Raw genomic sequence first — 13,425 nt, forward strand, 5'->3', positions numbered from 1 at the left:
TAACATCCACAAAATCACCCTAATATTCATGTTAATATCAAAAATAACAACAGTCATGATAACTATGATAATTATAATTATTACTTTAATGCTAGAAAAAAAAAAGCTGATTAAAATTAATACTTAGGTGTATTTGCTTTTGCATTCCTAACCAAAGATTAGGTTTAGCTACCTTTCTGGGCTTCATGGCTGCTGTCCTTTGCAATCCAGAAGTAAATATCTGGGCTGTTTGCCACAGTGTGGAGCATGCTTGAAAAAGTAAATACAGAGAAGGTTAATAAATATCAAATACACTTGAGTTAAACAAAATGTGGAGACAGATTAGGCAGAGAAAAATCAATAAAAAAATAAAAGCAAATGCTGAGTGAACTAACCTAACCAGTCTTCTCTTGCTAACAAGAGGACAGCTGAAGGGCAAAAGCACAGCCACCATTATGCGACCATCCTCTGATCCTTGCCATGTGAACTAAGATAAAAAGAAACAGTACAGTAAGATATGTTCATGAACATGACTGTACTATTTGAATTGTTCACAGCTATTTTCCCACAGTTGGTGGTCAAAAGAAAAAACCGGTTCTATTTGACAGACTTGTTTGTAGCTCCTGGTTTTTTTTTTAAACCTGCAAATTAGTTTCTTTTTCCCTGCCGATCAAAGGGTAGGATATGAGTGATGATCTCATCCTATGTGGGCTTTTTCTACATACTGCTAAACAAGCTAATTACCTCTTCAAAAGAGTGGATAAGAAATGAAATGGCTGTGCTTTGCCCTCTTTCCTCTAAAAGATTAAAGCATTGCAGCACCTCATTGGTCCTGCTATGAACAGCTTCACCTATAAGAAATGGGGAATTATGAGGAGAGTTTCCATGATGTTCACTTAATAAAGGATATTTTATATACCAGGATAAAAAATTGTAAAAAAAAAATTATTAAAATGTTTAAATCAAATGTTTTCGGCTGTTTGCCATCTGATGATGCCATCTGATGATGGCAAACAGCTGAAAACGTTTGGTTTAAACATTTTAATAATTTTTCCATAATCTTTTAGCCTTGTATATATAATATCCATGAGGAGAGTGATTGTAGTAAATGTGTATGAATGTATTCAGTTGGATTAGACATTGTGTGTACCTGTGCTTTTGGTGCTCAGTTTGTTGTTTAATGCACTATCTGAGGTAAACTCATTGCAAATATACCTGTTATCACTCCTGATATCGAATGATCATCAGTGACATAGCCATCTAGAGAGACAAAATAATATAATTAATACAGGTATACTTGTTCATTGATAAAGAATAATGTAGATGATAGTTTATATACTTATTAAACTAAATGATTGGGGCATTATGCTTGCAAGGATGTGATCTCCCAAAGTACAGACACACAGATGCATTGGCTTTGTTAAAAATGGTTCTTGTAATCTTTCTCTGAGCAGATGCATGGGAAAAAAGGAAGTTAGCATGGTACAGGCATTAATGGAAATTGATTTCCATTTATTTCAGTAAGACATCAAGGTGAGCTTACAGAGTCTAGCCTCTTCTGAGTAAACTATCACTTCTGCAAAAAAAAAATAAAGAAATAAATAAAAGATAGGAAGTACTTTGATGTAAAAGATGATAATCCCACAAATCATTACTTCCTTTACCTCAGTGTAGGATAATACAGACTAATCACCAATTTTCATATGTAGTTATCCCTATGTAAGTCCATTATTTATGAGTCCATTGAAGCACTTAATACCATATTTGTCTATATCCTTTCTTGAGTGATGTGTGACTCAGATTGGTAGGGTTTTTTCCAATAAATTTATATATGTCTAACTGGAACTGGAACTGGAACGAATACCTGTATCTGTGGGTAACTACATAACATAATGCTTCAGAAGTCTATAGTTTTAACTTACTTGAACATCCTTTTACTCACCATTAGTGTCATCTTCTGAGTCAGATGATACAATGGATGGTCCCATATTGTGGTCTAACAGAGGAAAAGGTGCAGACATCAAGATCAGGTCTATGGCAGAATTGTGAAAGGTCTTTAAATTAACTAAAGGTTACTTTTCACTTTCAGAGGTGTTGTTCAGGAAAATACTTGTATTCAGAGTAGTTTCACATAAATCCTTGCAAGCTGTACATCAGAAGAAAGCTTAATAACAGCTTCCTCTGAAAGTGTTACGAGCCTGCAAGGGGCGAAGTGATTAAGTGTTCTCCTATTGAATTTATTGGGTATCTTTATTAAGATCAATTGAAACTGTAATTGCACCAACTCACCGCCTTGGTTTGAATCGGACTCATCTGACAAGTCTGAGATCTCATCTGTTGAGTAACATTAGACTTAAATTGTAATCATCCTATACACACCCATATACACATTTAGAACACCAATGCAGAAAGCGAATAAAAAAAATAAGACAAACGTGCAGTTATACCTGATGTCAGTCCTCTTGCACTGGCAGTTGCCATTGCTGTGAGATATCGTCGCGTAGAAGCTATGATGTCAAAAGCAATTTAGATTACACTTAAAATTCAGAATTAAATTAGAACTTGTCATACTTCTTCGATTTTCATCTAGGCACTTTCAATTGGCAGGATGAGATGTACCCACTGAAAATAACATAACTAGTCAGTAAATTGAATTACAAAGGGAAAGACAAACTCCAAGCTGTTGGTAGTATAAGCAGATACCTTTCAACTCAGACTTGTAATTATTGATATTTTCAAATTTTTGTGAAGGATCTGAAAAGCTTAATTAATTTCAAATATTGACAAAACTTTTTTCCAGTTACCTCCATCAACTGGCAAAGGCATCAGATCCAGTGGAGTGGATGTGGAGGGTTGTGCAAGTGGCAGTGTAGATACAAGGCTGCTTGAAGATGGGGACAGTAAAGTGGCCTGTGATGATGTAGATGTTAAGGCGGCAGTGGATAGAGATGTGGATGGTAAAGTGACTGTGGATGATGGAGATGTTGAAGTAGCTGTAGATGTTGGTGGTAAAGTGACTGCAGATGGTGGAGATGTTGAAGTAGCTGTAGATGTTGGTGGTAAATTGACTGTTGATGAAGAAGATGTAGAAGTGGCTGTAGATGTTGGTGGTACAAGGGTTGGAGATGCTGAAGGTGTTGAAGAGGCTCCAGATGTGGGTGGTAAACTGACTGTGGACAATGAAGATGTGGAAGTGGATGCTGTTGATGAAGTGGAAGATGACAGAGCTGTGGTGAGAGAACAGGTTATGCATGCACATGTGGTGATCAAATGTCTATAATCTATAAATTTTTTATAAATTTGACTGGAAATGGGCTTTTAGAAGACTGTTGCAAGTGTTTGTGGATACAATTATGACATAAAGGCCATCAACCTTTGAATTGTTTCATGTTAAGGTATGCATTTTGATAAAGCCAGCCTCTGCTACTCTATTAATATTTGGAAAATTGCAGTAGTCATGCACATCACTATTCCTAGGGTGATGAGGTAACAAATGACCAATTTCTTCTGAAAGTTCTGTGTAGTACCGGAGGTTTGTTATTTTCCTATTAATTTGTGCTAGAAGTTGCAAGGCTGCAGGGAAAGACACCTTACTTAGATATTAAGTAAATAAAGTATCGAGCATAAATATAAGTTCATAGAAAGCTAAATTGAATTAAAATTATGACAGAAAGATTGCCCAAGACATAATTATGCTCCATTTGACGATAACAACTTAAACACATTGTGCAGATGTAAGGTTTGGTTGACATAAGTAACATTTCAAATATACACAGACCTTGACTTGGTAAAAATATAAAGATCTTTTTCTTTCTACTTCCACCAAAGTGGTTCATGAGCTGCACGCCACTTTGAAGGCCAGTTGCCACTGTCCTCATTGCATGCCCTCTCGCATACGATGTTATTATTTCCAAGCTAGTGTAATAAAGTAATGACAGAAAGGTGATTGTAGTTACCCACACTAATTTTTCTGTTGAATTGAATTTAACTCTGGGTTTATTTCTGCAAGGTACATACATTAATTTCGCATGCACTGTGACATTTGTTTTAGTGGTATTTGCTTTAGATTGTAGCAATAAGAGAAAGATTGCACAGTATGTCACATGAAAAAGAGTATTGTAAGTTTAAATAATTCAATGTGCACTGGTTCAAGGAAGATTATCATCTAAGATGTTCTTAATAAAATTGGCCAACATTTCATTTCATTTTTTTATCACGTCACAAATGATTGCAAACTGGCAAGTTGTTCGAAGTGTTGCCTTGTAACCAATTTTAAATGCAATAAATCCTCTCACTTGGCGAGAAATTCTCAATGTTATTAGTAATTGCAAGACATCTAAAGGAATATATATTACAGCAACCTTAGTTTTCTTTCATTCACGTTTACATCCAATCTCGCCTCTTTTCGGCATTTCGCTTATTTTATTACGGTACTTCTCATTCTTTTCCCTGGAACCATTTTTCTAGCCTACGATACAGATTATGTAGGGAGCAGCACTTACCTGCTAAGGTCTTTTCCTGTAAGGGGAGGAAATGCTCTCACCAGTAATTCTCCGATTTGGGAAGAGCTGTCGTTCTTTGTAAATGATAAATCAGAAATCCGCTTGGCGGTAGTGAGCCTGCCCAGCTCAGTCTTGTTTGGCACGCTTCTGTGCCGTTTATCCAGAAAGACAACAGTTCTTTGGAAAGCGCGCTTACTGCGGTTCATCTCGTAGAGTTGAAGGCTTAATCTAAAAGACTTAAGTGCTTGCTACACTAATCGATGTCCTTCGATGACGCGAAACCACGCCGAAAATGAAACTGACCGACGTGTATATGATTTATGTCTTAATTAAAGGCTTTTGTTTCACGGCACACCCATGTCACCTAGGCCTGTCGCTACGGGACACTTACATTGATAGTTAAACAATTTTGGGATCGTTTTCCGCAAATGCACCAAACGCAATTTTTTAATCGTCCAATTGTTCTTTAATTACATCAAACGGGCAAGTGACCCTTTTCTAGGAAGTGGTGTGCACACATAGACACCCGTACACGCAGAATGGAAACTTTATTGTTTGAACAGGAACTTGAGACCATGCATGGGTAACTGTCACTTCGCGGATCGATTGCTACCAGATCAGTATCAATTGTTATTGATGAATACGTGTCAAATTGTCCAGGGAATACACATTTCCCATTGAGGTCCACAAGGTGATATATATCGTTTACTTATCAGTTAATCTTGGTAATTTCAACAAATTAAAAGCAGATCTCGCTTGGACTAGATCACTCCGCTGCCTTATTCATTGCCAGATTCGCTATGTCTCATGAGCATTTTGAGTTTACTTCTCCTCCCGGCGCGCTATTTAACTGTTCTGTATGGTAAGTCTTTTTTTGTTTTCTTATTATTGCGATGATTTTTATCTGTCAGCAACTGCTTGTTTTCGCTGTCACGCATCGACAGATAGATCTTCAGTGCATTCGTTAAGAAATTTCAATGTTATAGGAGATAGGTTAAGAAATAACTCTCTAATTTTTAGGTCTCTTTGTTTTCTAAACTTGAGATATTCGTCGAAATGTTTTGCGCAAATTTAAAGAGCCTAGTATGGAGTCGCAATTGTGGTGGGTGTATCTTTGGTTCACTAAAATTGCGGCCGGAAAATAGTGCAAAAAGTCTGAATTTAAATTTGGCTATCTAGCCCTCTGATTATCTCAACTGAACCCAAAAAAATGTACAAAAGAACTTTTTATAACAGATAAGTCTATACTTTTCAACAACGTGGAGCTGTATGTCAAGCAACCACCATAACTCTGAACTTCAAAATGCGCTGGTTTTCAAACCAAGCTCGGTGTCGAGTTGAACATTTCAAAACAGATAAGAAATTAGACCCCCTTATGCCTGACGAGAATAAAAATTTTCGTGGCTCTTTATTTTTGGATTTCCGGTTTGAAGTCGCACTTAAAAATCAGCATTAAAGCAAACAATACCACGCAGCTTCTTTGAGAAAAAAATTGCGAATTCAAAATACAAAGGCTAAACATGACGTTTAAGGAGAACAACCGACAGCATTCAGGGCATTCAGAGGGCAGAAGTTCTTTTTAACTGCGGAACTATATTCGCATTTTCTGGGAAAAAGAGATCATGAGCGAAATTGTAATAATCTTCAGGCAAAAGGACGGGATGTTTAAATATCAAGGCAATGAAAATCATTAATGCAAACTTGCTTACTTCTGTGATCGAGCTGAAATGGTTTATACTTCACCAGTTGTCTTTCTAAGATGAGAGAAATGTTGCTCCCTCAACAGGAATTTGACCAATTAGACGAAATGATAGCAATGTGTCTAGGAACAGAAGTAAACTATGAAGCCTTAAAACATTAAGATTTATGTTCTGCGTTTGTTGTAACTCTGAGTAAGGAATCATTACTCCATGATTAAATTCCACTTTCCTTCGACAACTTTTCGAACTGAATTCCTTGCTAGCAGGGGTATTTTTGAAGGGAATTACTTGACTTGTCAACACTAGTTTTGCAATAGTGTGTACTAAACTCTCTTTATTGTCTGTTAATTTGAAGCCTATCGACAATGGTTAAACCTGTGACTCTGGCATGTGGGCATACAGGCTGTCGACACTGCCTTGCGACTCTCATGGGCATTGAGACTTTCCCAAAATGCCCACTTTGTAAAGCACCGATAGGAACAGGTACCCTTCACGTCAATATCGCACTCGACGACATCCTGGGAAATTTTGATGTCAAGTGCAATAAGAGCGGCTGTCTATGGACAGGAAAATTTCACGAGCACGAGCAGCACTTACAAACATGTGGAAAGTTTCCGATGCCGTGTGCCAATGATGGGTGTGGAGAGGTGGTGGCAAGGGAGAGGATGGCAGCACACACTGCGCAGTGTGCAAAGCACAAGCTCCCTTGCCAGGAATGTGGTAGAAAAATAACAAGGGAATCCTTCGAGGAGCATACCGCTTCCCTTTGCTCTAATAAGAGAGTACTATGTCCTCTAAGCTGCGGAACAAGCCTTCCACGGTAAGATATTATCTGTTTAATTAAGAAATCAATAGTAAAATGACTATTTAAGGCCAATAAAATATCCAAAAGTTGCACTAGCCAGCCAGCTCCCCCTAATTTTGATTCTTTTGCAGACTCCACTTAACACTGCATTTAAGCGAGTGCCCAGAAAGAGCGGTTCGCTGTGCGGTGACTGGCTGCACTGCTATAATAAAACAGAAGAACATGTCACAGCACTCGAAAAATGCAGCCGCAACCCACAGTGTTCTGCAGGAAGGAGAGGTCCAGCGTCTGCGGGGCCTGATGCATTTCTAGGTGAGATGCTTGAATTTTAAAAATAATGAGAAAAGATATCATATTAACATGAACTGAACATTCGGTTTCATTTCAGAGAGCCAAACCAAAATGGATTTTGGAAGAAAGAGGAGTGTTCTCCTTCCGCTGGAAGGGAGAGAAATGGAGTGACGTCAAGGGGCCGCACCTATTCAGCACTGAGTACAGGTGCTGGAATGGGAACCGATGGAGGGCGCATCTGCGATTTGCGGGACTCTCCTTGGAGCTGGTGTCCGCAGTGACGGCAGTGGTAGTAGGAACGAGGTGAGGGACTCATCTTTATCATAAAGGATAGATTCTCACTCTTGAATCTGGAACGCTATGCAGAGGATAAATGATCGTTGCTGATAAGCCAAAGTACTTGCATATAGGTGACGTATTTTACGACAACTATCAATATCGTTAATTTTCCATATAGGAGTGAGGAAATCTAAAACCATGTCTCCGAACCTGAAAACTGTCAAAAATAAAATAAACCTTATCATGATTCTCCACAGTAATGACGTTATGCTTCATGTCAACAGAATAGTACTGATGCCTGATTCCCGCGAGGAGAAGGTTTTCCCTTTCTCAGCGAGGGAGATAAGAGAGGGGGAAGTAGCAGCAAATATCCCGCTCTGTGAACTGGATCACGTGGACCGAGAAGACGTTATGATTGTCAAGTTTGTCTTGACATATTATCTTTTAAAAGAAGACAAGTAGATTTCCATTTATTAACTAGGAGAGTTAACAAGGTCGCAAATGATAACGCAAAAAGTGGAAGTCGTTTATGCACTAGAACAAAAAGGATCGTAGGCGATGTGATAAGCATAGAACAAACTAACAATGAAATTTAAGAAATAACTTTGAATGGAAAAAAGTTTAAGTGCTTCTTCATGGAGATCTTCCGCTTTTTTCGCTGTATGTAATACCTCTCTTAGCTCTTATCTGTAACATTACTAATTGGAAAAGATCACTTGACGCAGTTGTTTTGATGTCAAAACTTTGTTGTTTTTTAGGGTTAGTAACAAGTGACGAATTTAGAAAATAGAGAGTCTGGAAGCTAAATAACTTGAGTTTTCCAGTCAGCCACCAGTTTAGTTAAGTTGTGTACATTTGGAAAAATGCCTGTGGGAAACAGAAGTACACTTGAAGAAAAATGTTCTCGATAATGACGTTATGGAAGGAAAGATGGCTACGAGGACAAATGTAGAGAGTGGTGCTCTGATAGTAAATCTTTTTTAAGCGATATAAAAAAAGGTTAGGTTTTTTAGTCAAATTGTTTTTTTTTCAAGATAAATGGGAAACAGAATTGTCAATTTACCTCTGTTCAGTATGAGTAAGCTAGATTTGTTCGTTTGCTGCACTGTGTTTCACGTGATAATAAATAATTTGATAAATTCATTTTTCCTTGTTCTCTGACTACCCTGGTCCCATTGTCGCAAACGCTATAACCGGTTTGGTAACAGAATGAAAGGCATCCCACACCGAATAAAAGCCGACACGTAGCCTCGCACCACCCCAGTCTGACACGAATTTGAATTTGTTAAAAAACAAAATAAAACAATATATATAACTAACTGCAGACAGTACCGTTTCGGCCTTCTGGGCCTCATCAGTGCAGTGCTGATGCTAGGGTGGGGGAGAAACGATATGGCTATAATAAAAAAAAAAGCGAAAAAATAAAAACCTTGCCTTGCATAACATGAATTAAAAGTAGTTTTTTTCTCAAAGGAGACTAGTGGGCAGCACAAAGGAAGACTTATTGTTGTGATTTCTCCTTTATTTCTTCCGAAGCGTGTCGTCTCTAGCATTGGACAGAATATAAGTACACATTCGGTAGTCTCAGTTTACTTTCCCATATTAGTGTATCAGAGTTGAAAAATCCTGTAAACGGATGTTACAAAAGAACGCCTTCATTTATTGCGCGTTATTGTATTTTGAGGGCCGTAGGATAAATGATAATTGCAGTGAATCGATAAACAATGACTTTGTTTCTTTACAAATCTTTTTTAATTAGGAAAGAAGGTCGGTGAGATCAACCGATTTGAACAAATAAGTTCTCTTCCGTCAGATATACGGGTCGCGAATTTTTTACAGTAGCCAGTTTGCCAGTCAGGTTTGTCAGTTAAGTCGTTCCGTATCCATGCTGATATTACAAGAAATGCCTTAATTTACTGAGCGTTGTTGTTGTTTGGGAGCCGTGAGGGTATCGTCAATTGTTGTGACTCAAGAAACAAACACTTTTTTTCTTCACAACTTGTCGTTAATTAAAAAAAAAAATGATCGGTGAGTTCAACAGATTTGATCGTGTAAATTTTCTACCTTTAGAAATACAAAAAGCTAGCTTTGGTAGTTTTCATGGTAGCCAGTTTGTCAGTCACGTCAGTCAGTTAAGACGTTTCCTACCCCTATCAATAGGGTATGTTTTCCCTTTAGGTATGTTCGAAGTCAGGTCTGTTTCTTTCGTCCACTAGTAAATTTACCAGCGTTTAAATAATAACGTTTTTATTACGGGCGTCCATTTTTGATAGGCAACAGCAGAATGTAAGATCAAAAAAGCGCGGGAACAGGGGAGTTATAGGACATGCAAACGCAGATAATATTTTCACCACATACAAATAATATATTCCGTCCTAAATGAAAGTACATAACAACCCAACGTTTTTATGAACAAAACCTAAATTTTTAGTAATCGTTGTAATAACTGTAATTACAAACTGTCCTGTTTTCTGTTGTGACAACGGCAAACACACTTCGCCATTATAACAGAAGATGAAAAATAATCAAACTTACCTTACGCGAGGCAGTAATGAGGAAGTCGCAAGTCGAAATAATAGGCTGTTTTACCTTGTGCTTAGCAATGATTTACGGTCAGCTAAAGAGGTTCTATTCATTTTGTTCTAAACAACCGTGTGAAAAAGAGGTAATTGCATAAGTGCGAAATAGTCAATTAGGAAACTGAAGAAAGTCACAGAATCATTGAAATTTAGATCGTTATTCGCTATTGCTAGCTGAGTAGACTCCAACAAGGAGAAGAAGAAAATGGTAAGTCCTTACGTCAGTATGCAGCTTTAGAGCAGGGCCCCACGATAAAGCTTTTAAACAGTAGTCGTAAAAAAAATGTTAATAGTAAAAATATTTATGGTAACCGGCGTAAGGAGAAAAAAAACCGCCAGCCGTGAATTGGCCATAATTTTATTCTTTAAACTTTCGAACCATCACCCAATAGGAACACTCCACTATTTGGTGCATCTTTTTAATATCATTACTATTATTCATTTATGAATTTTTTTTTGGCGAGTTCAACCTCAACGCCGGTAGGTCGGTTGCCGAACACTGTTGCAACAACACGAAGTTAATTTTTTGCAGATTCCATGAAACATTCAACCCAAACTTAAAAAGGGACTAATTCGGTAATCACCTCGGCCTATTTAAGAGATTAAACTGAAAGCGTTCTCCAAAGATGCCAGGCTTTAAATTGCGAACGAGGGTATCATTTTTTTGCAGCACGAGATAATAAAGAAATTATTTTGTACAATTCCTTTCCGCTTCTAATTAAAGAATTGAGCATATGCCCAAAAGTCGCATTTCCATTTCAATGGTAATGAATTGTTTTTAGTTCGTGCACACAAATATTGCAACGTCTCCTTTTTAGTGGGCACCGTCAATTATGGATAAACCTCATTTCGTTGGATTTTTTTTTTTTTTTTTTTTAACGCAGCGACCATCTTAACGCGCGGGGGCTGACGTAAATGTACTTTGTATTAATTGAAAAACAATAACGGGGAAAGGGCGCTTTAGTCCTTCTTTCATCGTGTGCGTGCATTGGCACAAACGTCCTTTAATCTATCTCTATCATCTTATATAGTAACAAATTTTACGTGCGTCTGCTCGCTGTTCGTAGCACAATAGTGGAAAGACGAGATATGGCCACCGCCCTAGATCCGAAGTGCACTCGGATTACTGGCCCTCCTTCCGGCAGATGGACCAAAGAATTAACAACATAACTGCACATCAAATGATTGTCCACCGACTTAACTTCGTTGACTCAGTCACTATGGGGTTGACACCCAAGAAATCGAATCCTGCTGGAAAATTTTAAAACTGGACCAGTCAACACGCTGGAGGATAAGGAGGGAAGAACGGGAGCCCCTCAGAAATCAATGCAGCCTTTTTGGCCGTTTTAGCCAATCAGTATCTAGTTCAAAATCCGGTTTTGTAAATAAGCTACGGGTTTTACTTTCAGGTTTTGAGAGAAAGTTAGATAAACAATTAAGCTCTGTCCATGACTATGTTGAAAAGTGTTTCATAGGTTAGGTCTATTGACCACACTGGTCCAGAAAGATTTTCTGACGAAAAGACGCACTTTTAAAATGTGCGACTTTACCTTGAATTTTAACTCACTTTTAAAACAGATCTTTTCGAATTCCCCGATGTTGATTTCTCTTGTAACATTTTTTTGACGGGATGATAAGGGCTTTACTACACGCATCATCTAGCTGCAATGCGTTTTTTGCCGTAGGTGACTATTATAATAAAGGGGAAAAAAGATAGTTTATTCATTTTCATGGATAGAGGCAAAGCCTTTGTTGGATTCAGAGAGCAAAATGACGTTTTCAAAGCACCTACAAAAGTCACTGTGGTGATGGTTTGCCTTTATTTTGGAAGTGTTTAACGCCGAACAATTCAGAGTGTTCAAAAATAAAATGTGATTGAAAGTTTAAGAGATTGGTGATTCAATCGTAATTGAAGGAGCAAAAGTAGTAGCATTTTAAAACTAGAGTGCGATTTAATGTTGTTGTATCGATAGATGACGCTGTTGTGAGTAGGAAAAAGGGTGCGGCGATATCCAGTTTTTTTTACTGCTTCATATGCATGTCTAAGTTTTCCGTTCTTTATTTACCCTTTAAAGATTTACAGTAGAAGTTCAATAATATCTCAATGCACGTTGTTGCAGAAAAAGCAGGAACGCGCGCAAGCGAAAAAAAGGGCGTCCTGATATTTGGAGAAGAGAATCGCCTAAACAAAAACGGCAGCATGGGAAAATTGATTTTCAATATTCTCCACTCTTACTTCATATCCTCTCTATGAATCCTGTGTCTGAATCTCCTTAAAAAACTTATGAAGTAAACACCGTTGGTATCGAGGTTTTTTTTCCAAACCCCATCGCACTCCATAAGACTCTACTCTCCACCAGTCTTTCTCGTCAGTTCTGTAACCGAGCTCGATAAACGAGCTTTGTCGAGCTCGATTAGTTATCGAGCTCGATAAGTTCTCAAGCTCGATAAGTTATCGAGTACGATTAGTAATCGTACTCGATTAGTAATCGTACTCGATTAGTAATCGTACTCGATTAGTAATCGTACTCGACTTGTAGTTATCGAGCTCGATTATGAAACGTGGTTTGCTTATCGAGCAGGAATGGTAATCGAGTACGACAAATGCATATCGGGCTCGGTTGCCCAGGAACAAAATGTGATCCGAGTCTTTCTATAAGGTCCGGCCAACGTGTCGGCCGACGCGTCGGTTGGATCAGATTCGTTACCTTTCCCCTTGTTTGTACTTACCAGGTAGTCATGATATGTCCACTGTTGTCCCTTCTTTTAACCCCACGGCGCCAACGACTTGCTTTTCATTTACAATACTTACGCTGTTCTCGTCTTCCCGTTAAACAACGCTAAAACCCATCTCTAGAGATGCAAAACATTTAAGAAAAGAAATAACTTCACGCACGAGCGATCAACGGATGAATAGTACATTCACAGAAGAGCGCCAAACGGAATTTTCTTTGTTTCCAATCACGGGCATGATCACGTGGATATTTTGTCATTAGCTAGTAAAGGGAATCCACTGGCTTGCCCGATTGTGGTCTCAAGAGAAGCCCGAAACATCATTTTGATTTCCTTGACCAGTTCTTTGCTTTTGGACGATGGATTAACCTTGGATCCATGTTTTGACGATGATATAAATAACGATGTGAACTCACTCTATGTAGAAATAATCGACAAGAATCGAACGTACTACAAATCCACGATTTGTGGCCAAAAGTTGTCCAGGAAACAAAGACTCGAAATCCACTTCAGTTGTGTTTACGGCAAAAGGTGAGAAACAACATAGCAAGCCAATC

The 13,425-nt window shown here is 38.2% G+C and overlaps 1 protein-coding gene, 2 long non-coding RNA genes and 1 pseudogene across 5 annotated transcripts in view; 2 read left to right on the plus strand and 2 right to left on the minus strand.

Moving 5' to 3' along the window:
- The window catches only part of LOC148742448 (uncharacterized), a 1,169-nt gene extending 311 nt beyond the window's left edge, over positions 1 to 858 (minus strand). The window contains exons 1-3 of the mRNA XM_088756021.1: positions 724 to 858; positions 375 to 466; positions 173 to 249 (exon numbers count right to left, since the gene is read on the minus strand). Of these exons, the coding sequence (XP_088612147.1) occupies positions 173 to 249; positions 375 to 433 (136 nt within the window). The 5' untranslated portion in view covers positions 434 to 466; positions 724 to 858. The remainder of the gene's footprint in view (positions 1 to 172; positions 250 to 374; positions 467 to 723) is intronic.
- LOC148742445 (uncharacterized) overlaps positions 1 to 1,921 on the plus strand; it is a 14,373-nt gene extending 12,452 nt beyond the window's left edge. For both annotated transcript variants that reach the window (XR_015999740.1, XR_015999739.1), the window contains exon 3: positions 1,434 to 1,921. This is a non-coding gene — a long non-coding RNA (uncharacterized LOC148742445). The remainder of the gene's footprint in view (positions 1 to 1,433) is intronic.
- Positions 1 to 13,399, minus strand: part of LOC148742443 (uncharacterized) — a 30,410-nt gene extending 17,011 nt beyond the window's left edge. Inside the window, exon 1 of the long non-coding RNA XR_015999766.1 lies at positions 12,866 to 13,399. This is a non-coding gene — a long non-coding RNA (uncharacterized LOC148742443). The remainder of the gene's footprint in view (positions 1 to 12,865) is intronic.
- Positions 3,070 to 8,699, plus strand: LOC148742449 (TNF receptor-associated factor 5-like; annotated as a pseudogene). The gene is made up of 5 exons (XR_015999625.1): positions 3,070 to 3,211; positions 6,537 to 7,001; positions 7,118 to 7,298; positions 7,375 to 7,580; positions 7,841 to 8,699. The product of XR_015999625.1 is annotated as a TNF receptor-associated factor 5-like (transcript).
- Positions 13,400 to 13,425: the final 26 nt, after the last annotated feature.

Source organism: Stylophora pistillata, chromosome 1 (assembly GCF_964205215.1).
Source record: "Stylophora pistillata chromosome 1, jaStyPist1.2, whole genome shotgun sequence".
Lineage (NCBI taxonomy): Eukaryota > Metazoa > Cnidaria > Anthozoa > Scleractinia > Pocilloporidae > Stylophora > Stylophora pistillata.